Source organism: Pygocentrus nattereri, chromosome 3 (assembly GCF_015220715.1).
Source record: "Pygocentrus nattereri isolate fPygNat1 chromosome 3, fPygNat1.pri, whole genome shotgun sequence".
NCBI lineage: Eukaryota > Metazoa > Chordata > Actinopteri > Characiformes > Serrasalmidae > Pygocentrus > Pygocentrus nattereri.
The window spans coordinates 19,660,446-19,683,565 of NC_051213.1; the positions used below are offsets into that span (position 1 = coordinate 19,660,446).

A 23,120-nucleotide genomic window follows, 5' to 3' on the forward strand; every position below is an offset into this window, starting at 1 on the left:
ATAAAAAAATCAAGTGCTCCTTTATGCCCTACTGCAGCGCATGTACCCAAGAAACAACACAAGTGGAAACTTTGCAGAGAGAAGAGGCACATCCCTAGGGCCAAAGAACCTCTCTCCAGTTTAAATTTGAATGACTGCAGCAGAAAGTGCAGGCAGGCCCTGGCTTGCTGATGTGCTGGGCAATGGACCACACCATCACGGTGGAGGAATCCAAAAGGTGGCCTTAATCCACATGCTGGGTGTGCAAGATACCATGCACAAGGAAGGCTCTACTGACAGAAGCCAACAGTCTTAAATGACTTCAAAACAGAAATATTGTACTCATAAGTTGACAAATGCACAGATATTGCTTTATTACCTCCATTGTTATACGGACAAATATTGGCAACATAATTGCCCTATCGGTGGTGCACAAATTAGAAATTGTGAGTAAATCTTGACTAAAACACAATACTACGGTGAGTCTCTGAGCTAGCTGACCACCAATGATAGGTGGAATTGGTAGGTGTAGGGGGCAAAACACAACATTATTGGTTAATATTATTTTCCACCAAATGCTGTTGTTAAAAATCAGAGGATATGCAAAAAGAACTGGGCAAAACTCATTACAATGTCATGGAATATTACAGGTAAACAAATGATGTCATGCTCAATATGACCAGGGACATGAATTAACAAAGTGAAAAAAATGTTTTTAGGTTGACCATGATGAAATAATCATGATGTCAACCTACGATGGATTGAAAATCATGAAATAATCAGGATCAAATGATCATGCTGGCAATGGTGCCATGTTATGACTCAGGCAAAAAAGACAAATCTGAGACATAACAGAAAAAAGATTTCTTATATTTAGACACTTATACTGCTTATCTTCTTTAAAGGAGCAAGATGAAAGACGATGCAACCTGTGGAATTCGTACTCCACATTCTCAACAAATATGGGGCAACATATCCACCTCTATTGTAAGAAATAAGAAAATGTACATTCCCCTCTCCTTACCAGTCTAAAAGACAGGTTCAGCAACAAACTTCATCCCTTTACTTGCTGATAGCTGTGTCCAGCAGTGGACACATGTAATTTCATGCTTTGCTTCTATTTATGTCGCTTCTTTTCTTCGCTGCTAAACATGGCTCCTTGCTGGGAGCGGGCGGTGGGGGTTATAATGATCACTTGCCAAAAGCTTCAGCCATCGTGATGTTTATTGTTCCTTGTCATCTAACCAGGGGCTAACCGAGGGCAGTACCTTCAACATGATTAACAAGAGGTTAGAATATGTCTGCAGAGCAGCCCAGAGCTACTTCATCCTCTCATATTGGACTGATGGCAAACTCGATGCTACAGGGACTCACTATCGCCTCTTAAGGTACAAAATGTTACTATGATACAGGACATCCAGAACTAGCTGGTTAGCAAGCAAACCTTAGTACATATCTCTGCAACACGATAATTAGGCATCTTTGACAATGTCAAAACTGTCAGTTCTTCACATTCTGTTAATAATTTGTCAATTGTGGAATGTTTTTAGCTAAAAATCTTACAAATTGCACCTTTAACCTCCCCCCCATCTCCCTTCATGGTTACTGACACTGCTCATTCTTCATATGAGAGTAGGGGGGGGGGGGGCGACACAGGAGGCTACATTGAATTACAGGAAACAGAAGCACAAATATATTCTGGGTTTTATTTACTTAAGACAGAACAGATAGAGTTTGTTTTTTGCCTTTGGAGAATTGGAATACAAGTGCTTGCACCACATTCAGAGAAAGCTGGGCTCCATCATTCTGATTACCCATTTTCAAATGTCCAGACAGGATCTGACCCACTACTTCTTCAGTCACAGTAAAAGTAACAGCAGTAGCTCCTATGCCTTTAATGAGAAATCACTGAAAGCCACCGAGTTAGCATTAGGTTGTCTTTTTTCAGCATTTAACCAATGCAAAAAACCCACAAGGTCTGTTTTACAAACTCTCACTAACTTCACACAAAAAAGTAATAAAGACCTAATTCAGCTGATAGCACTTTGCCCATCAACTGTAGATGAACTTCAAGTTTAGTTCCTTTATATGAGAAGGGAACAATAGCCCAGTCAGTTTCAGAGACAGATGACGATCACATGGCCAACAGCCACTGCTGTCAGGTCCACTCTGAAGCTCAAGCACCGTACTCACATATAGGGCAGGACTACCAACGGCCAACATCTTGATTAACTATTTCAAGGGGAATTTCAATGATTCTTAAATTTTCAGCATAATTCAATAATGAAGTCATTCAGAGTGGTTTAATGCACTGTAAGGAACAACAGTACTTTTGATTATATATATATATATATATATATATATATATATATATATATATATATATATATATACATACACACACACACACACACACACACACACACACATATTTTTAAAAAAAATTTTAACAACTATTTTATGATGATTATACATATAAAACTCAGAAGATTTTGAAGGCTGACTCAAGACCAGAGCCTGGACACTGCAGCAAAATTTGTGGTTGTGGTAACAGCCTGTAGTGATGTACACACTCAATTTGAAAGCATACAACAGAAGATTAAAGTCCTAGTTACTAGGGTCATTCACACATTAAAAACAATGTGGAACCATATAACCTAGCAGGAATTTAGATCATGTTTTCACACCTTTTGCATTGCACCATATCCTAAGAGAGTTTTCTACCAGTCTAATCAGGATCCAAGGCACCAAGGGATGAGCTTCAATTTGCCATATCCCTTACAGAATATTCAAGTGCTCACATGAACATTCTTTATAGGATGTAAATCAACAATTTTATTCTAGGATTGTTTTGAAAAAGATAAATGAAAAACTTGATAAAGTTCACATGCAGGCATGAGCACAATTTACACTAATCAGACTATACCAAGCACACATTTTATCATGCTTACTTGTATGAACTGTCCTACCCCTGCCCTACACCCTTTGTATCCTTTAGAAAGTAAATAATGCAGGGTTTTTACAGAACTTTCAAACTAATGAGAAACTGTATTTACACCATAAACATTGTTTTGTATGTATGATGACAAATCACAATGTTAGATCAGAGCAGTTAGCTAAAGTAAATTTAATCACCTACAGTAACTAGATACTCCGACATCCAAAAAAAAAAAAAAAAAAAAAAAGAGAAAAGGCTTTGGCATGAATGAGCAATTGTTAAAGAGTTCACAAACAGAGAGGATGCCAAGGTGACAAACCGAGCAGGCAACCTCATCCACCATGCCCTCTTGCTCGCTCGCGCTCTCTCTCTCTCTCTCTCTCTCTCTCTCACACACACACACACACACACACACACACACACACACCTGGCTCTCTCTCTTAGATGGCAGCAGGTGTTGCCATGGCAACCAGCAGGCTGGATTAATCACCCTCTGGGCAAACTGCACTGTGTCTGGCTGGCATGGTTAAGATCAGGAAGACACTGCTCTAAACATAGTTCCTGCTGCACCACCCCAAACACACATACACACACTTTCCCCCCACAGATCCGTAGCTCCAGCAGTCCTGCTTTACCCCGTACTCCCCCCACCCCCCAAGCTTCAACAGAGAAGTGCTGGGTCTTGGAGCAAAAATAATCTGGGGGGTTGGGGTGGAGGGGAGGGGAGACAACACCACCCCGGAAGCTTTGCAATGGTGCCAGAGCAGCACAAACGGCAAGACTCACGCAGGCAGAACGTGCATGCAGCATATGCATCTCAGTGGTGGTTTAATGAGCGATTCAGGGATTTGTCACTGGGCAATTTTCTGAGCCTCACAGCAGCTCACAGAGGGCCAGAGAGGACACACTTCATTGGGTTTCTCATTCAAACGCACAACGTACACCTCCTGACTAAAGAGAAGTTAGCATACAGGCTAGCTCATCCACAGAGGAGCAGGAAATGTTATCATACATCTTAGAAATCATTCCCTGTTAAAGCCAAATTTAATATGACAATGAATTGTTAAACACAAAACTGTTAAATATTACATGCCTTGGCAAGGAGTGCCATTTTTTGTAAGGAGCCTATTTAAATATTGTAGAGGTCTACATGGTTGAGGTTACAGCAAGGTGAACCTCTCTAGCCTTCTCAGTATAACCATCTGAGTCCTCACAGCTGATTTGGTCTAAATTCTGAAATCTTCCAAAAATCAACTACAACTGCCATGTCATTACTTGTCAGCTTGGTTGTAAATTTGTACTAAAAGGGTCAATTACTGTACTTTTATACAATCTGCCATATCTTAATGTTTCCATGTTGAGTTAATTACAATATTTAAATTTTGTAAAGTGCACTGAAATTTCAGAGTCAAAGTTTAACATAAAAAATAATGAAATTCTTTGTCTTGGAAGGCCAAGCATCTTTCTTGTCAAGGACAACGGAATTTGTGGCACATACTTTAGCTTATGTATTTTAATAAACTTACGGACTATGATACATTTTGTAATAGTATTTTGTTTTCTGTCCACGTAGTAGGCTTGCTTAATTTTCATTATACTTCATACAATTAAACAATTACAATGAATAGTTATTTGCTCCAGTTTGCTGACTGTACTGTACACTTAAGGAAACTGATCACTGATATTTAAAACCGATATTCATTTATCACAAATTTGACATTTTAGCATGAAAATTTACAAGACCGTAACTCCTATTCAGTGCTTCCATTAAAAGAACATAACATTTAATATTAGAACATTATGATGATAAAATGCTTTGAGACAGGACAAAGACTGCAAATATAGTAATTTAAAACTATTTTTAAAACAGATATAGTTATCGCTGATAATTAGTGGTTGGGGTAGTGTAATGGTTAACACCTCTGCCTTCTACACTCTAGACTGGGGTTCAATCCCCACCTGGGCAAAACACCCTACACTATACCAATAAGAGTCCTTGGGCAAGACTCCTAACACCGCCTACCTATGTAAAATGATCAAATTGTAAGTCGCTCTGGATAAGAGCATCAGCCAAATGCCGTAAATGTAAATGTAAAATAATTAAGTCAATGACAATTGTAAGAAAAACAGAAGTCAAAAAAGGACTCAAAACTTTAAAGGAAAAAGATCTGTTGATCTGATTCTCTATAAAATATATGAAGTATGAGTCACTGACAATGTCAAAAAGGCACATATCAGGGGCAGGATGCCTTTTCAGCAAATATGTGCAAACAAGAAAGCCTGCATACAGGCTACAAAATCTGTAAAGCCTACACAAATCAGATACATAGATACAACTGTGAATGTAACCCCAGATTTATTTTTTTTTTACAGTAAAAATCTGTGCAATCATGCAGTAAAAACTCAACTGTATGAAAAAAGCAACAATGAAGGTATATAAACATGAAGGTACATAATTCAGGAATTAACAAGCAGCAGTTGGACATGTTGGCTGTATTTGATGGATTCTGACCCACACTTAAAATGTGCTGCATGATTCCATGAAAACAGCCCTTGTAGCCTAAGCAGAAAAGTGGAACCTTTGGAAGGAGCATGTAAGCAGCTGTCTGTACTCTTAACAAGCGTAAATACAAATGAAAATGACCAGAAACTGTGTATAACTTATGGTTTTACAAATAACTTACCACTTTCTGGAACCTTGTCTATATAGTATAAGCTATGGGTGAATGGCACCCTCTTAAGCTCCTCTACAGGCACACATATTCCAACCGTGTTCAAACTACTAAAGAAGCAGTATGGGTTCACACACCATCAGAAACCTTATTTCTACCAAACACATATGATGTTTTGGGCAGGATTTGAGCTGCACGCACAAGTCACATTTATTAGCCTAGAATGTCCTTATGCAACAGAACAAAAACCGAAATGTATACTGATGACAGTTGTCATCTCAAAGTGTGTGTGCGAGAGTGAGTGAGCGCAATTATGACAGAGTTCATTGTGCTATTGTTCAACCTCAACATGTTCTTACATTTCCTCTTGCTGTGAATGTGAATGCAGGTGCTGCTCCATAGATATATTTCTCACAAACATAGAGCACAAAGCATGTTTGATTGGATTTACTCCACACATGGTCCACATTTCTATCGATCCAATAACGCTAAGGGTGGGACCTTGGGCCAGACTACAGAAGTGCTTTCTTGATGGTGGTTCCATCAGATATGCATATACATAAGTGCTTTTATAGGCAAGGAAACAAGTTCAATAAACAAGTTCCAATAAATGGAAAAATGCTGAATGTCAGCTCCGATTATTGGTCAACCTCTAATTCCTACTGTATTTTCCAAATCTCTAGTTGGATCTTCAAACTTCTTTTGAACAGCCTAAACATGCAACTGCAGGGTCACCTCACTGACCACATTCAGATTAAAGTGGTGGGACATAAGTTGTGCAAAAACAAGACTGCAAAAGGCAAGTTTGTGACAGCATTGTTGGAACCCAAAGTTGTCAAATGAACACTTGCATCACAACACTAGCAAAACACACACAGTGAGTGAGAGGGAACAGTCATAAAAATTCCAATCAATATCACTCACTGCGGGTAGCTCAGTTGGAGTTATTGAACCAACCATCCTCTAGTCTTTTATTCAGCCATGCTGAAGGCAAAGATCAACACTGAACAATAAATTCATCAATCTTATCTAAATTATGCATAATTCAAGGCCATCGTGGAATCATGTAGTCCTTTATTCTAACAAATGTGCTAGATTCAGCCATGTTGCCTATAATTGTTCTGGGTTGAATGAGTAGCTGAGACTTATCTCAAAGTTTAACAATACTATTTCAATGATCCTGCAAAGGTCCTTCTAGTAAGTACCAGTAGCTCTCAAAAGAACATGCATCTGGGGACAACTTCTAGTATTGGACTGTGATGAAATCCAAGAGACCACACCCCAAAGTCCTCTAGTCCGTGTTCTTTTGATGTTCAGAGTATACTTAATAACACAAGCAAAACAAGCTAGCTAGTGAAACACAAATGTTAGTTAACAGAGCTGTTTTCTTCCATGTAAGAGTTAATGTTAACTTTCATTGCATAAAATGTTATATTAATGCCCAAGTGACACACAACTACATGCTTAATTGGATTTGTTTTTGATTTTCTATTCTATAAAGCTTTTACTATTTGGCTTTGTTAGAATTTAACTAGACGCAATCTTATTTACAGTACAGCCAAAGCACAAAAGTTCATGTCACTGAAAAGCACAATACAGATTACCATTTGTTTGTTGAGTAAAATCTCAATATGTACAAGCACAAAACCATGCTAGAATGAAGTCAAGATAAAAAAAAGGCTTGGGATACTTCACAATAAAATGCTTTAAAATAGCAAGTACCCCACAGGCATGATTCACAGCTCCCAATCTTGCAAATGTCAGTGCTGAAGTGTGATGAGACTGTGGCTCATCAATCTACACTTTATTAAAACACTGGGTGTTCAGTAAGATCCAAGTAAAAGTGAAATCCATTAAAGAAAGAAAAAGACAGCAAATAACTGGATGAGCAGTCAAGGTTTTGACTTCTCCCTTACGGAAACATATCTCCTGGTTTAAAAAAAAAAAAATAATAAATTCTCAGACTCTCATTTCCCCAGAATCTCCAGCAACAACAAATAGGTTCAGGTATAAACAAGGCCAGCACAGAGAGAACTTCTTCCTTCTGGGGCATGTTAACCCACATCCACAGGACTCACATCCTCATTCACACCATTCACCTCAGCCACCTCCACATATCAGGCATTCATTCATCACTGCTAATGGCTAGAATGGACCAGGTGGCACTGACAATGGCCACACACATCTAGATTGGAGCAACACAATTCAGAAAATAGAACTAGATTGTCTAGTAATTCAAGTCCAAATCAAATATGTACGTCTTTCCTACACTCACCAATGAAATATATTCAACCAATGAGAAGTGACTTCAAGTTTGCTATTCTTTCACCCTTCATACTGTCTTCCAGTGACACTCAAATTAGTTCCAGTTCTTTTGTTAGAAGTACCTGAATCAGTCATCTTTCTCTTTGTCTTTATGAAGTGTTTGAGTGAGCTTGGTTAAAACAGCACGTCAAAAGATCAAGGATACCAACCCCATTCCAATAAAGATGGTACTGAAAGTCATAATCAGCTACATTGGTGTAGTGTAAAATCGCTGCTAGTGAGTCAATCAGACAGCAAGAAAGAAACCTTGAGGCCTGAAAAGAAATCAGGTACACATAGAATAGCATGAACCTTGGCCAACTGTAGTACTGCTGCCCAGTTCAACAATGGGGTATCAAAACAGAATGCTATCCAAATGCGGTACAAAGTATTATCGATTCAGACGCAAAGCCGGAAACAATCTCGGTGGAGAGGCTGCTGGCAATCAGAGCACAGCATCTATTTGATCACACTGACAGTGTCAATAAGGAATGTTTAATGAGTGCTCCAGCAGCGAGGGCTCAGCGCAAACAAAGACAGGATTAACTGTTCCACTGTCCAATCTCCTGTAACTGTGACTGGAACTAAAATCCAAAACAGCAGCAGCAGCAGGAGCCAATATGTTCTCCAATGGCCTTTTTATGACATACGCTGTCAGACACTGACCTTGAAGACACGCAGACACCCTGAGACTAGTTGTGTCTCAGTTTGAGCACCATGTACTACATTCTTACTTTTTGTACTTGGGATGTACATGGATACTTGACTATTTTGTCTATGCAAGGTTCCACTATTCAAATATTGAAATCAGTTTTCAGGTGTCTGTTACAGAGAAAATTTATAGACTAAGAATTTTTAATGATTCAACAGTTTTACTGTTAATTGTAAGTAAATATGTTAAACGTTATTACTATGAAACGAGCACCTGAGCGTGAGTGCGCTGTTAAGGATGTGGCTAAGAAGGTAGAGAGAACGCTGCTGTATCAACAACTAGGCTAGCTGCACTGGCTAATGTTAGCTAGGTCCAGAAATAATAAAAATATATTTCTCTGACCAATAACATGTTGGCAAATCATCCACGGAGGGGAAAAAAAAAAAAAAAAAACCTCACGTAGATGTCGTCGAGTCCTCTTCAGCATCCAACATGATAGCTTTCTTAGCTCATTTTAAGAGGCGATCTCAGTTACTCATCAATTACAAAAACCCCAGACTGTTTTTGAATAATAAAATGCTCGTCTACATGCTGCTATATTTGCCCCTCCACACTCCCGTTGGTAACCCCTCACCTCTTTCCTGCTGTGAACTGGATATTTGTTCATAAACTCTTAAGAATATTTAACACAATTACTCAGTGATTTTGGAAACACAGGCATTAACTGAAGTTTTTAACAATGAATTTCAATTAACTGAATATAATACCAAGTTATTTGGACCTCACATCTCTACTATATTTTAGGAAGACCCAAGGTTTTCATGGTGTAGTATCCTCGCAGAACAAACACTAATGCCTCACATGAAACTGATATGACCAATTTCCATGCAGTATCAATCATCACTGAACTGCGCTTATGTTAGCATGCACTAGCGCTAGCTAAAGTATGTCAATTATGCAACAAGATTATTTATCGATTTTGGAAATATCATGCACTTATTGACCTTAACTTTATAACAGTGGATTTCCTTGAACTCAGAATATAATTCAATAAAAATCAAATAAAAAAGATACATGTAAAAAGGGATAAACAAATATAACAAATAATTATACCCATTTAAATAAATATGAAAATAAATAAATACAATCAACTATGAACCTACTGAAAACCACAAAACAAAAATATGAAATAAAAATAAATTGGACCAAACCTAATTTGGAGTTTGGGCTTTTGAGAAGGGGAAGGCACACCATTGTAAAGGAAAGGGGTATTTATAATACTAGACAAACCGAGAGCGTTATTGAGAAATGGAATGTGACACAATGATAATTTCATCTCGATTATCATGGTTCCATAACTGTTGGACACCAAAATGACTGACGCTACAATTTGATTAATTGTCCAGACCCAACTAGACTTAAAACAGGACAAAACTGAAAAAGCAACCACACTAGATTCGGAGGCTGTGGTATTCAGCGTGGTTATGATTGGTACGCCAGCATGCTCCAACATGCTCCAACATCTCCACACCTTAACCTGACATGCAAAATCTGCGTCAAACTGAACACATTCATTTTCCTGGAAGTAGCTAAGGAATGCCACAGCATTCCAGGAAGGTGCAAACATTATTCACAACATGTCACACCTATTTTTTTTTGCAAGGAGATCTGTGAGTAATAACTGGTGACCAACTGTAACTCATTTGTGCCTAAACAGAAATCCAAGCATTAATACTTATTATAATGCTCAAGTTCAACATGATTTTTGATTCTTAAGTTAAAGATTAAATCTTTGATTTGTGTTCTGTCAATGTACATTTTTTACAGAGCACTTATTGCACACCACACAGATTTGTTTGGCTCAGAAATCAGCTTATTGTATTTAATCTGCAACAACTCTTAAGTCCTGCGTCCTTTGCAAAAAATAAGTCTTATATCAGTGCAACTGAGCTATACAAAGAGGATCCATCTAAATGGTAACTGAGAGGGATAGGAGCAGAACTTTGGATCCATCATTTTTATTAATTTTTTATTTTTTTAAAATCACCCTCAGTAAACAGAGGGTACTGAGATTTTACCAGAGAGTCGTCTTTATTAACGAATACTGTGAAAATGCTAATTACTTAAGAAAAAAGTAACTTTACATTTAGACCACTGAGATGGCTAACTTTGCAATTTAGCACAAAACACAATCACACAAATATGGAGCAGTGAACTTAAATACACCATAAAACAGAAACCACAAACTTCTCTGTGTTCTGCAACTTTATCACTACATGGACTACCAACACCACCTTATCAACAATAACATTCTTAGCTAAAAGTAATCCTTGATTCATAACAGTGGAACCTTTTGATACAGAATCATTTTTAAAAGGGTTCTTTAAATAACCAAATACAACTGGGTTTCTGTTATAGAGACAAATCATTCAATTATGCAAAAAATGTATAAAGTTTTTGAGTGTTTATTTTTCTATACAGAACCACAGAGGTTTCACTAAAGAACCATTTTTTAAAGAGTGTACTCACCTACTGCAGGTGCATCATACTCATCCCCCAGCAGAATCTCAGGGGCAGAGTATGCCAAAGAGCCGCAGCTGGTCGTCAGCTTCTTCCCTGGCTGAAACTTATTGCTAAAGCCGAAATCGGTCAGCTTGACCAGGCCCTGCTTCTCAAAGAACACCACATTCTCAGGCTTCAAGTCGCGGTGCACCACATGTAGCCGGTGGCAGTAGGAGATGGCATGAACGATCTGAGCAAAGTATTTCTTAGCCAGCTCTTCATTCAGACCCTCCTCATGTTTCATGATGTAATCAAACATGTCCCCTCCGTCCCCCAGCTCCAGGATCAGGTAGAGCTTTGTCTGGGTGTCAATGACTTCATAGAGGCGCACGATGTTGGGGTGCTGTACCAGCTTCATGCAGCGAACCTCCTGGAAGAGGTGACCAGTGGCAACCGTGTCAAGCTTGGTTTTGTCGATGACCTTCACTGCTACTTTCTCCCCAGTAAAGACATGGCGCGCCAGTTTAACCACAGCAAAGTGCCCGCGGCCCAATGTCTTGTCCAGGTCGTACAGTCCAGCAATCTTGCCGTCATAGCCACGCTTGATGCCCGCCATGACTGCTGGTCCCCCGTTAGATGAGAGTAGGGGATAACCCCTGGGGGAGGGGAAGAGTTTACAGTGAAGAGAGGGTCCAGCTCACTTCAGCACACTGGCTGGTAACAGCAAACCCATGATGCCAGGCTCCTGTCAATCAGAGAGACATTTTTTTTAAATACTGCAAGAAGAAATATTATATTGGAAAAACTAGTTCATCTATTGGAGGACACATTATAATACAAAGAGACAACAGTCACAAGCAGTGCTGGGGAAAAAAAACGTCAACATGTTACCAAAACCACTGTCTTGCAAAAAGTGTGTGAAGCAACACAGTATAAATTCTTGTGATCACTTAATGCCTCACACTAAGCACTATAATGCATCACACCACCTTACTGACTTAAGAATTTTTTACCTTTAAGACATTTTTAAACAAATGAATTATTAAATTTCCTCTTGCACTTTCAAGATGGGATAAATTTCAGAGTTACAAGAAGTAATGAGTATTAAGACTATGTTTTCCAGGAAGTAACAAGTAACTGGGCTGCAGTTTGAGAAAAGTAATGGTGTCATTCATTAAGGACATTTTTAAGTAACCACTACTACTCTGGCCAAAGTCTTTTAAAAACTCTTTCCTATGCTGCACAATGCTCCCATATGAAAATTAATCTCATAATTTGAAACACTACCAGTGTTAATGTACATGTGCCCAAGTGATCAAACTTAACAGTAAGCAGCACTGATTATCATAAATAACTATAAACTTAACATCTCATCCTCTGAGTATCAGGCAAATTATAAGTGCTTCGACATTCACTTGAAACTGTACCATAAAATCACTGTTTACTTTTTAGCTTGTTAGCTGGCATTCTGGCCACACAGGCTTCAGTTAGCTTACAAAGAGGACAGTGGAAAATGCTGACAAAAACTACCCACAACATTCATATGAGCACAGACAGGAAAAACAGTTCAGCCGAGTTATAAGATTACATGCATTCTGTTCTCTCTCAGGTCAGCGATGGAAATAACTGCGCAGCTTTAGGAGGATACTGCATTAGCACAATATTACTGTTCATAAAAGCAACGTTACTGTCTTGTTCTATACAAGACAGAAAAAAAACTATGAAATTGCTTTAAAAAAAAAAACAAAACAAAACAAAAAAAAAAAAACACTGGACTGTTCCTTTAAACGGGATGATTCAATTACAATGACATTAACCTCAGGGCAGTACAGGGACGACGTGATTGTAAAGTTGAAATGAGTTTTGCGAGAGCTCTCTGCTTCGCTCACATCCACTGCTCTAGACAGAGAAATGCCACCAAACTTGTTTGGGTGTAAATAAGTAAGGGAGAAAGGTTGCAAAAAGAAAGTGTAAATTACAGACAAAAGTAAGCTGTAAGAGTGCATCAACGCTGAAGGAGGGGTCCATAAAAAAAGGCAATTCTGAAATGAAACACATCAATACTATGATCCATAGCGTGTGCTCATCGTCATAAATGGAATAATCAATTTATCATTCCTGGGTGCCAGTTTATTCCACCCCTTCTGTCCTGGACTGCCCCAATCATCCCAAACATAAGCTAAACTCTCCTAAATGAGAGAGTTTTCCAATATTTCTACAATGAAGCCTTAATTCATTAATATGTCATAAAACTCAACAGCCAAGTTTCATTTAAGGCTTCAATATTCACTTGCATTTAATGTTTAAATTACATGGCTATAGGTTTGGCATCTGATGTTTACAACAGACTTGTTTCACAAACACAAGCCTGTAGTCACTGTAATGTAGGAAGCACCTGTGGAGAAGTGAAATCTCTTGTGCGCTCCATCTCGAACTAAAAAAAAGGATGAAGTACAGGAAAAGCACAGGCTTCAAGACAACTGCAACTATTATTTATAGATGCACAAGGTGCATCCATTTTTAACAATGTATGTAAAGTGTGTCACAGTGTCAGAAACCTCAGAAAGAAGTCTGTTTGAGATTATTAAAATCAATGTAATCTGAGGCAAGTACGGGATCGTTTAGTCACACAGTTTGTATAATGCTAATCTGGTGGCTACAAGTTTCCATTTTCCATCACAAAATGAATTACTTGAGCGATATGAAACAGTGCTGCCTTAACAATGAGTGGCTAAAAATTGCCTTATGGAAATATGTTAGTTTCTATTCTCAGTTTATTAGAGCATTCAACATTAGTTTGACATTATAAAAAAAGTATGTTCTGGTCATAAATTAATGACTGATTTCACAATAAAACAATACAAGACAAACAATTTAATACAGTTTTGTTGTCTAGGCTGTTGGACTGCATCTGTGTTCAGTTTAACTCTCACCATCACCAAATTATCCCTTTACATACTTTTTTTTTAATTTTAAACATGAAAAAAATGTAACTAGTAACAGCCTTTAACAGTGCAAAAACATCCATATTTGATTTCTGAAAATGTGTCTAAAAACCATCAGCTAAAACATTATCAATGATGGAAATGACTGTCAATCTGCAAACAGTACCCAAAAAGAAAAGTAAATATAAGCAATATGAAAACGCAAACATCCCTGGACCTGCTGTCAGGTAATAATGGGACTTGAAGTAGGCCTATTTATTAATGTAACAGAGCTCCAAAACATTACTACTGCACCCCTGCTGTGCACACATATAATGGCTGTTTTTTGCGTTGTGTCTGCTGTTATCAGTATGAAAATGAAGGACCTTGTGTTATTACAGTCGCTTTTGTTTAGGTGAGAAACAAAACGCCTCACTAACTCGCTGTTAGTTCAACAGACGCTGTTCCACAGAAGTTCAAGGATTTCCATCATGGAGTATCAACTTACATCACTGGTTAACAAAACCACTAGAGTAAAAAAATAAAATAAAATAAATATTGCAAATACTCTAGCAGGCTAAGCATTACATAGCACACTAGACCTGAAGAAGCTTCAATCATAATGCTAGCCTTTTATAAAGAGTTTTGTTGAAATGGCTAGTCATAGGCCTGTATTGTAATCCGAGACCAAAATTCCACATTACAAACAAATACAACCACAAACTAATATCTGCAATAAGCAATCTGCTCATGAGGCGATAGAAAAATGCAGTCTTTTACACGTGGCATTCAATGTATCAATGGACATTTGAATAAGTCACCAATGACCACTTCTGATTGGATCTCATGACTAAAGGCCTGCCGCATGGATTTACTACATCAGTCTCTTGCTGTATTTGTTGTTGGATAAAGACGCCCTGCGAGTCCTTGTTCGTGTATATGTGAGGGTTAGAAAGTTTAGAGCACACATTTTGCTAACACCACCTGTAAACCAACAGGAGAGTAAACGAAGAAAGAAGCTAGGCAGCAGCTGTCGCATCCGCTGTGATGCTGAACTCCTCTGAAGATGGTTTAATTTAGCAGATTACAATTCATCTGAGACACACTGGGCCCTATTCACACCTGCACTTAGCACTGTCCATTTATGCCTGGATCACCCAAGATGCATGTTGATGTCAGGCGTGTAGATCACCTTACACACAACATGCCTCAGACGTTAAAGCCAGAAGTTCATTTTACTGCATTCATAACCATACAGAAATGTTTCTGCACAAATAATTCCATTTGTAATTTCTCCATAATGCAGATCTAGATCCATCTAATCCCTATTTTTACATTTCATAAACAAAAATACTGAATATCGGCATTGGCACACACTTTCCATATCAGTGCATTCCTAATTACAATTCACTCACTAGATTCTTTTAACTTTTCCTACAACTATCCGTTCATATAAATGAATAAGAGCAACTCAAACTATTTCACCCCACTAATGACAACCAAGGGAGCCTGATAAATCAAAAATCGGTTGCACTTTCTTTATCAGCCAGTATCTATGAACCTACTACTACAAACTTGCAGCTAGGAATACTTAAAAAAGAGAAAAGTAGTGTATTATTACACGTGCAGTCAAATATCTGACTCAATAAGGGTCAAGCACAATAACCGTATGAAACCAATGCACCAAGCAGCCACCAGACTAGAGCCAATTCTCTCCGCTGGTGAAGTCAACTCAGATTCTGCGAACACCAAATCAGAAGTCAGTAGTTAGCTGCGGCTAAACACCAGAACTGCAACATAATTATCTAATATACAGTTAGACGTAACACGTTATTTTTAAGAAAATGTGTAAGCCCGCCTGTTCACTAAGAAAGTTAATTAAGTTTGCAAGCAACTGACCTAGTCAGCGAGTGATGAGGCACGTCAGGTGAGCTAACTAGCCATGGCTAGCAACGCCAGCTAGCTAGCTTATCTAGTCACTAGTTAGCCTGCTACAGAAATGTATAACGCGGCTAAATACGATACAATTGGATACTAAGCAAAATAACAGACTACACATGTATTTTAAGTCTGTAACAAAGAAACTAAAATTACACGCTCAGCAACCCCTGCCGTCGGTTTGGTGGATGCTGTTAGTTAGCTAACTAACTAGCTAGCAAATGTGGATTTTGAATACAACATATCTCGTCCACCGTGTAAGATCTGGACACGGCAGACAGCAGGTTGGTTGTGGTAGCCGGTTAGTCTCTTGCATATCAGGCCTCTAAGACACAACTGAGAGCAGCTCTGAGCCCAGCTGGACTCGAGTCTGGATGCAAAGGGCCAGTCATGCCAAAGCCTGCTGGTTAACCGACATTAGCTAACGTAGCTACCCGAGCAGCAAACAGCGCAGCTCTCATCGCGGAGCAGCAGTGATGCTGCTGGATTAAAAGCGCGATGTGTAAAACAGTGGCTAAGCACACTTCTTGCTTAGCTAACTAAATAGCTAACAACAATATCGGACAAGTAGCTGAATACTCTTTAGTGCAGTCTTACGTCCACAACACCGAGCTAGGTAACGTTAACCGGATATCATTGCTGGCTAGCGGCGTCTAGCTTGCCTGCTAACAAACGTTAGCCCGCTTCAAGTCTACTTGCTACCGACGTTAGCCCGCTAAATGTGCAGCGTTGACGGCAGTTAGACTTACCACTCGCTCCGGTGAACATTAAAAAGCATTATAAGGTTAAATACGCCGAGACAAGAACAACCGGGTCGAGCTATCTGATCCAGTTCTGAAGGCGTTCAACAAAAGCCTTCTGAATGAAGTTCAGCACTTCGGATTTGCTGTGGCGGCGCTCACACGGTTCCTGATGAATGTGCTGCAAACGCTGCTGGAGGGAAGGAACTGCTGTTCTCAGCGAAATCGCCCTAATGCTGCTGCTGCTGCTGCTGCTGCTGCTCTTCCCTCTCTCCGCTCCGCTCCGCTCCTCTTCCCTCTCTTCCCTCTCTTCCCTCTCTCCTCTCAGTGAAGAGCGCAGCCGCAGCCTTCTCTGCCGTCACTACCACGCAAAAGTGAAGAGTGCTAATTAAACTGAGACATAGTCTGACTGATAGCCATTCAATTCACTGTACTTCAATACAGTGTTTGCAGGCCACACTTTTACGTACAAAAATTGCAGACATCTGCTCACTGAATGTTTCTTCCAAAATCAAGGGTATTAGTAGGGAGTTTGTGTTGTCTAATGCAGTAGCAGGCTCTACTTTACACTAGACGTTGCAGCATTGCTGCGAGAATTGTATTGCATTCAGCCACAAAAGCAATTCGTACTAAGCCCTGCTGGTGACATTTCTTCTTAATAAATATAATGCATGGACACAGCTTACTAAAGTGTGGGAACAAAGTAGTTAAGACGTTCTTACACCTTCCTAAGTAGTGGCTAAATCTTGACTATCAAACCTGAACTTTCCCATTCCCATGGCTTACTAAGTCGTGGCCATAGCCTAACTATCTCATTCCCACCTCCCACACGTTAATAAGTCATGACCATGCATCAGGATCCCACAGAGCCACCAAGGGTGCCCAGTCCTGATCCTGGAGATCAACCACCCTGTAGAGTTCAGACCCAAAACACTTGGTTCTATTATTCAGGTGCCCCCTGAAGGTCTTCATTATCTGGATCATCAGGTGTGATAGACTGACAGATGATTATAGCTAAACTGTGCAAAGTGGTAGATCTACAGGTCCAGGATTGACACCCCTGTCCTAAAGGAGACATTATTATTATTTTTCAATTATTTTTCTTTGTAAGCAATTCACAAATTAACTTGTGGCCTGAATATGTTATTTTGTTACATTATAAACTCCTATCTATCTATCTATCTATCTATCTATCTATCTATCTATCTATCTATCTATCTATCTATCTATCTATCTGTCTTTGGTTGGATAATTCATAATTAATTCTGGAACACAACTGCCACTCCAACTCATCCTGAAGGTTTTCACTTATGCTCATGTGCAGCTGCAGCAGAGCATCCCATTTTAATGGCAATGCTTTTCTATGGAAAATTATACAAGTTGTGTATGCAGCTGAGCACTTGTGTCGGCAACAGATGTCCCTTAAAGTAGCTGAATTCATGAAGCAAAGTGCAGAATAAGTGTGACATCCAGAATTCTGATGGATTTTCTAAGACGTCCAGAAAGAAACACTCCTGTCTGTGTTCAGTAGGTGTCATATAGGCCTAATCCCCACCAGCATATGCATACACTGTGGTGCAGAGACAGTATTTGGCTATTCAAGGCGGGCAGTTTTCAACATACTGTGCGGATAATGGCGTTGCTCATTTTTCTAGAAAATGAGGTTTGACTGCCATCTAGTGGTAATTTGCAGTTATCTCCTTAAGACATGGTCCTTAATGAACAATAGTCTGAAACAGAAAGTCTTGATGGAAGAACTGATAGTAACGGAGTGGCATGTTACAGCACAGCCTTTTAAAGTGAAATATGTGAATCTGAGGTACCCCAGAGAAAATGGCACTGTATTAAGAATGGCACCTCTCTAGGATGCTTTCAAACTCTAATAGTGCTTGCAGTGACATCTGATATTTAATAGCTAAGTGAGTAATGTAAACATTACAGATTATAGCGTTTGGTTATATATAAAAATCACTTTGCTTATGATATATATGATTCATTTCCATAAGTGACCTGTAGGAGTCACTACATTCATATAGGCAAACCTGATCTCTGCTAACATGTGCAGAGCCCTCATAATGTTGAGGTCATTAAACCACTTAAGAAACATGAGAGGCTCCAATCCAAGAGTGCTGTTTTTTTTTCTTTTATTTAAAAAGCTTGCTGATCTCTTTACATTCACTTTTATTTTTCAACATTTCCCTGTTACTTTCAGCTACTCTTGAAAATCTTACTTGTACATGTGTTCAACTGCGTACACACAGTTTGTATAATTACATAGAAAAGCATTGCCAATGCCAATCACCTGTGGTGCTCTGGAGCAGCTGGACATGAGCCTAACATCACCATGCTCAATGGTAAGCGTCAGCTAGAGGGATAGAATCTTCCCAGGTTTGAGCTGTAGAGCTGTGGAACTGCTTTTCTGGATTGATGGAGCTCCATTTAATACCTTTGGGATGAGTTGGAGCCTTTCATGCAGAACTAATCATCCAACATTAGTACTTGACCTCACACCTAAGTGACAATGGATTTGAAAAATGAATGTGTATACCCTTAAAGTAAATAGGAAAAATAACCATACTTTTACACAAAGATATATCAAGAAAGTACTATTTAGGCACCAATGTTGGAAGTAAAGTATATGTGTCAGCAGGAGCAACAAATGTCCACTGCAAAGGGGTCCAACAGTAGAGGCCACACTGCAGCAGAGCAGTGCAATCCTGACAGAAAACTGACTTACACACACAGCCTCCACAGAGGCCTCTCAGCTCTGACATGACTCCAACATCACCTTGTCAGCCAGCCATCCTGGATTACAAATTTGGCCTGACAGGTGGAGGGGACCAACAATAAAGCTGGTTAAAGGTAAAAGCTTCAGTAGTAATTGAGCCCTTCACATCATCTTTTGCAAGTTTGCCTGCAGTGTAATGTAAAGTGAAATGCTAATATACATTATAACATATGTTAATTCTAGAGCAGCCCTTGTTGGTTTGTGTAGGCTACAATTGCATATTTCTACTCTAAAAATTACATCTGAATTCTTCACCATAAACATCAGCGTTCCCAAAACCATAGTACTGTAACATTCCACTCATGGCTTGCACTGCCGTGGACGCTCGGGAGGTGTGGCCATGTGAAGGTTCATGCGAGGAGTGTCATGGGAGGCTCACACCCTCCAGAAAAGGGACTGTTTATTGTTGTTTATGTTGTGTTCTATTATTTGATGTGGATGTGTTACCTTTGCTATTTTGTGTTGGGCAGTTGGTTTATGTAGTTGGAGTTGAGGGTCTACAGTGAAGCAGAGATGTATGGCTTGTGTTGCCCTCCCAGCTATTTTTTCTGTATGGTTATGTGTCTTTTCTGCTATTGTTAAATAGAAGAACATGTTTTGATGCAGAATCATGGACTTTTCTGCATCTTACTTTTTTCTTGATTATATAAATCTTGTCACACAATAAAAGAGTGTTTTGGTTGATGTGACAACATACAAGATGCCCAGAAGATGCTTGCCATAAAAATGCAAATGCACAAAAAAGGTCTTTGATTGTAGCTGTGACAGCTGTAGTGTGTGTGAAAGGTAGAGTTTTTGTTATTTGTTGTGTTATGTGGTGTTCTGTATCCCTCAGCCTCATCAGTTTGACACAGTTAAGGATTTTATACTGTTTTTATGCTATATATATATATATTTTTTTTTTCTACTATATATATACTATATACAGTGGGTTGCAAAAGTATTCATACCCCTTGAACTTTTCCATATTTTGTCACATTACAACCACAAACATAAATATATTTCACTGGAATTTAATGTGAAAGACCAACACAAAGTGGTATACAATTGTGAAGTGGAAAGAAAATTATACATGAATCAAAACATTTTTTACAAATAAAAAACTAATAAGTGCGATGTGCAAAAGTATTCAGCCCCCTTTTCCCTGAGTGCAACCAATTGCATTCAGAAGTTGCCTGATGACTGCTAATGACTCAAAAGGGTCCACCTGTGTGTAATCTAATCTCAGTACAAATACAGCTGCTCCGTGACGGCCTCAGATGTTGGTTAAGAGAATATTGGGGAGCAAACAGCATCATGAAGTCCAAAGAACACACCAGACAGGTTAGGAATATGGTTTTGGAGAAGTTTAAAGCAGGCTTAGGTTATAAAAAGATTTCCCAAGCTTTGAACATCTCACGGAGCACTGTTCAATCCATCATCCGGAAATGGAAAGAGTATGGCACCACAGTAAACCTGCCAAGACAAGGCCGTCCACCTAAACTTACAGGCCGAACAAGGAGATCACTGATCAGAGAGGCAGCCAAGAGGCCCATGGTGACTCTGGATGAAATGCAGAGAGCCACAGCTCAGGTGGGGGAAACTGTCCACAGGACAACAATTAGTCTTGCACTACACAAATGTGGTCTTTATGGAAGAGTGGCAAGGAGAAAGCCATTGTTAAAAGAAAACCATAAGAAGTCCCGTTTGCAGTTTGCCAGAAGCCATGTTGAGGACACAGCAAACATGTGGAAGAAGGTGCTTTGGTCAGACGATACCAAAATAGAACTTTTTGGCTACAATGCAAAACGCTATGCGTGGCGGAGAAATAACACTGCACATCAATCTGAAAACACCATCCCCACTGTCAAATATGGTGGTGGCAGCATCATGCTCTGGGGGTGCTTCTCTTCAGCAGGGACCGGGAAGTTGGTCAAAGTTGATGGGAAGATGGATGGAGCCAAATACAGGGCAATCTTGGTAGAAAACCTGTTGGAGTCAGCAAAAGATTTGAGACTGGGGCGGAGGTTCACCTTCCAGCAGGACAACGACCCTAAATATAAAGCCAGAGCTACAATGGAGTGGTTTAAAAAAAAGAATATTCATGTGTTAGAATGGCCCAGTCAGAGTCCAGACCTAAACCCAATTGAGAATTTGTGGCAAGATCTCCAAACTGCTGTTCACAAACGCTCTCCATCCAATCTGACTGAGCTTGAGCTGTTTTGCAAGGAGGAATGGGCAAGAATTTCAGTCACTAGATGTGCAAAGCTGGTGGAGACATACCCTAAAAGACTTGCAGCTGTAATTGCAGCAAAAGGTGGCTCCACAAAGTATTGACTCAGGGGGGCTGAATACTTTTGCACGTCGCACTTATTAGTTTTTTATTTGTAAAAAATGTTTTGATTCATGTATAATTTTCTTTCCACTTCACAATTGTATACCACTTTGTGTTGGTCTTTCACATTAAATTCCAGTGAAATATATTTATGTTTGTGGTTGTAATGTGACAAAATATGGAAAAGTTCAAGGGGTATGAATACTTTTGCAACCCACTGTATATGCTATATATTTTCATGGATTTTTAAGAATATAGTTTAGAACTCATGTATAATATAGTTTGTAATATATTTCCCTATATATTTTATGTATATGTACAAATTAAAAAGTGACACTATTATGTATTTCTATATATTTCATCTACATATGTGTATATATCTCAACATATATATATATATATATATATATATATATATATATATATATATATATATATATATATATATATGCATATATTAAAATAGTTAAAATGGTTCAATATATGTTGCACATATATTTTAAAACTTTACATAGATTGAACATTATGAGCAAGTGTATATATACATGTACAAACTCATGCAAAAAAAGCAATGATTTGTAAATTCACTTTGACCTGTATTTAAATGAAAGCAATGTCAAGACAATAAAGTTGTAGTTTTATCTTAGCATTTTTGTACATATATACGCTGATACTGGGTGGCATGGTGGTACAGAGGGTAGCACTGTTGAAGGGCCTGGGTTCGATTCTTGGCTGTGCGACCAGGATCCTTTCTGTGTACAGTTTGCATGTTCTCCCTGTGTTTCCTCCCACAGTCCAAAGCCATGCAGTCACACTGAATTCACCCGAGGTGTGAATGTGCGTGTGTGATTGTATGCGCCTGCCCTGTGATGGACTGGTGACCTGTCCAGCATGTTTCCTACCTTCTGCCCAATGACCGCTCTGTGATAGATGGATCACCACATGGACTCAGGAGTATTTAAGATTGTACTATGCACAGTGGAAATCATATGTTAACTTCTCTGGGCTTGACCACATCTGAAATGGATTGAAGTGCAACTGTATATTGTGATCTGAAAGGTCAACCAAAAATGGAAATAATGGAATTTGTGTTCTCTGGACCAAAGAAGGAAAGGACTATGCAGACTTTTATCAGTGTACAGTTCAAAAGATCAAAAGGGTCTGTTATGGAATGAATGCTATTAGTGAGTAACCTGCACATCTGTGAAAGCATCAATAATGCTGAAAGATATAAATGTTTTGGAGCAACACTGACAGCATCTTTTTCAGAGATTACTTCAATATGGCAACGGCAAGAAACAGACTGACCTGCTTGTCTCCTACTGAAAACATGAGGCAGACAATAAAGTTAAAAATTGAAGACCAGCAT

The 23,120-nt window shown here is 39.0% G+C and overlaps 1 protein-coding gene across 1 annotated transcript in view; it reads right to left on the bottom strand.

Annotated features, from left to right (window-relative positions):
• snrka (SNF related kinase a) overlaps nucleotides 1–16,949 on the bottom strand; it is a 38,095-nt gene extending 21,146 nt beyond the window's left edge. The window contains exons 1-2 of the mRNA XM_017700398.2: nucleotides 16,659–16,949; nucleotides 11,075–11,792 (exon numbers count right to left, since the gene is read on the bottom strand). Coding sequence (XP_017555887.1) covers nucleotides 11,075–11,663 — 589 coding nt within the window. The 5' untranslated portion in view covers nucleotides 11,664–11,792; nucleotides 16,659–16,949. The remainder of the gene's footprint in view (nucleotides 1–11,074; nucleotides 11,793–16,658) is intronic.
• Between the last annotated feature and the right edge of the window lie 6,171 nt (nucleotides 16,950–23,120).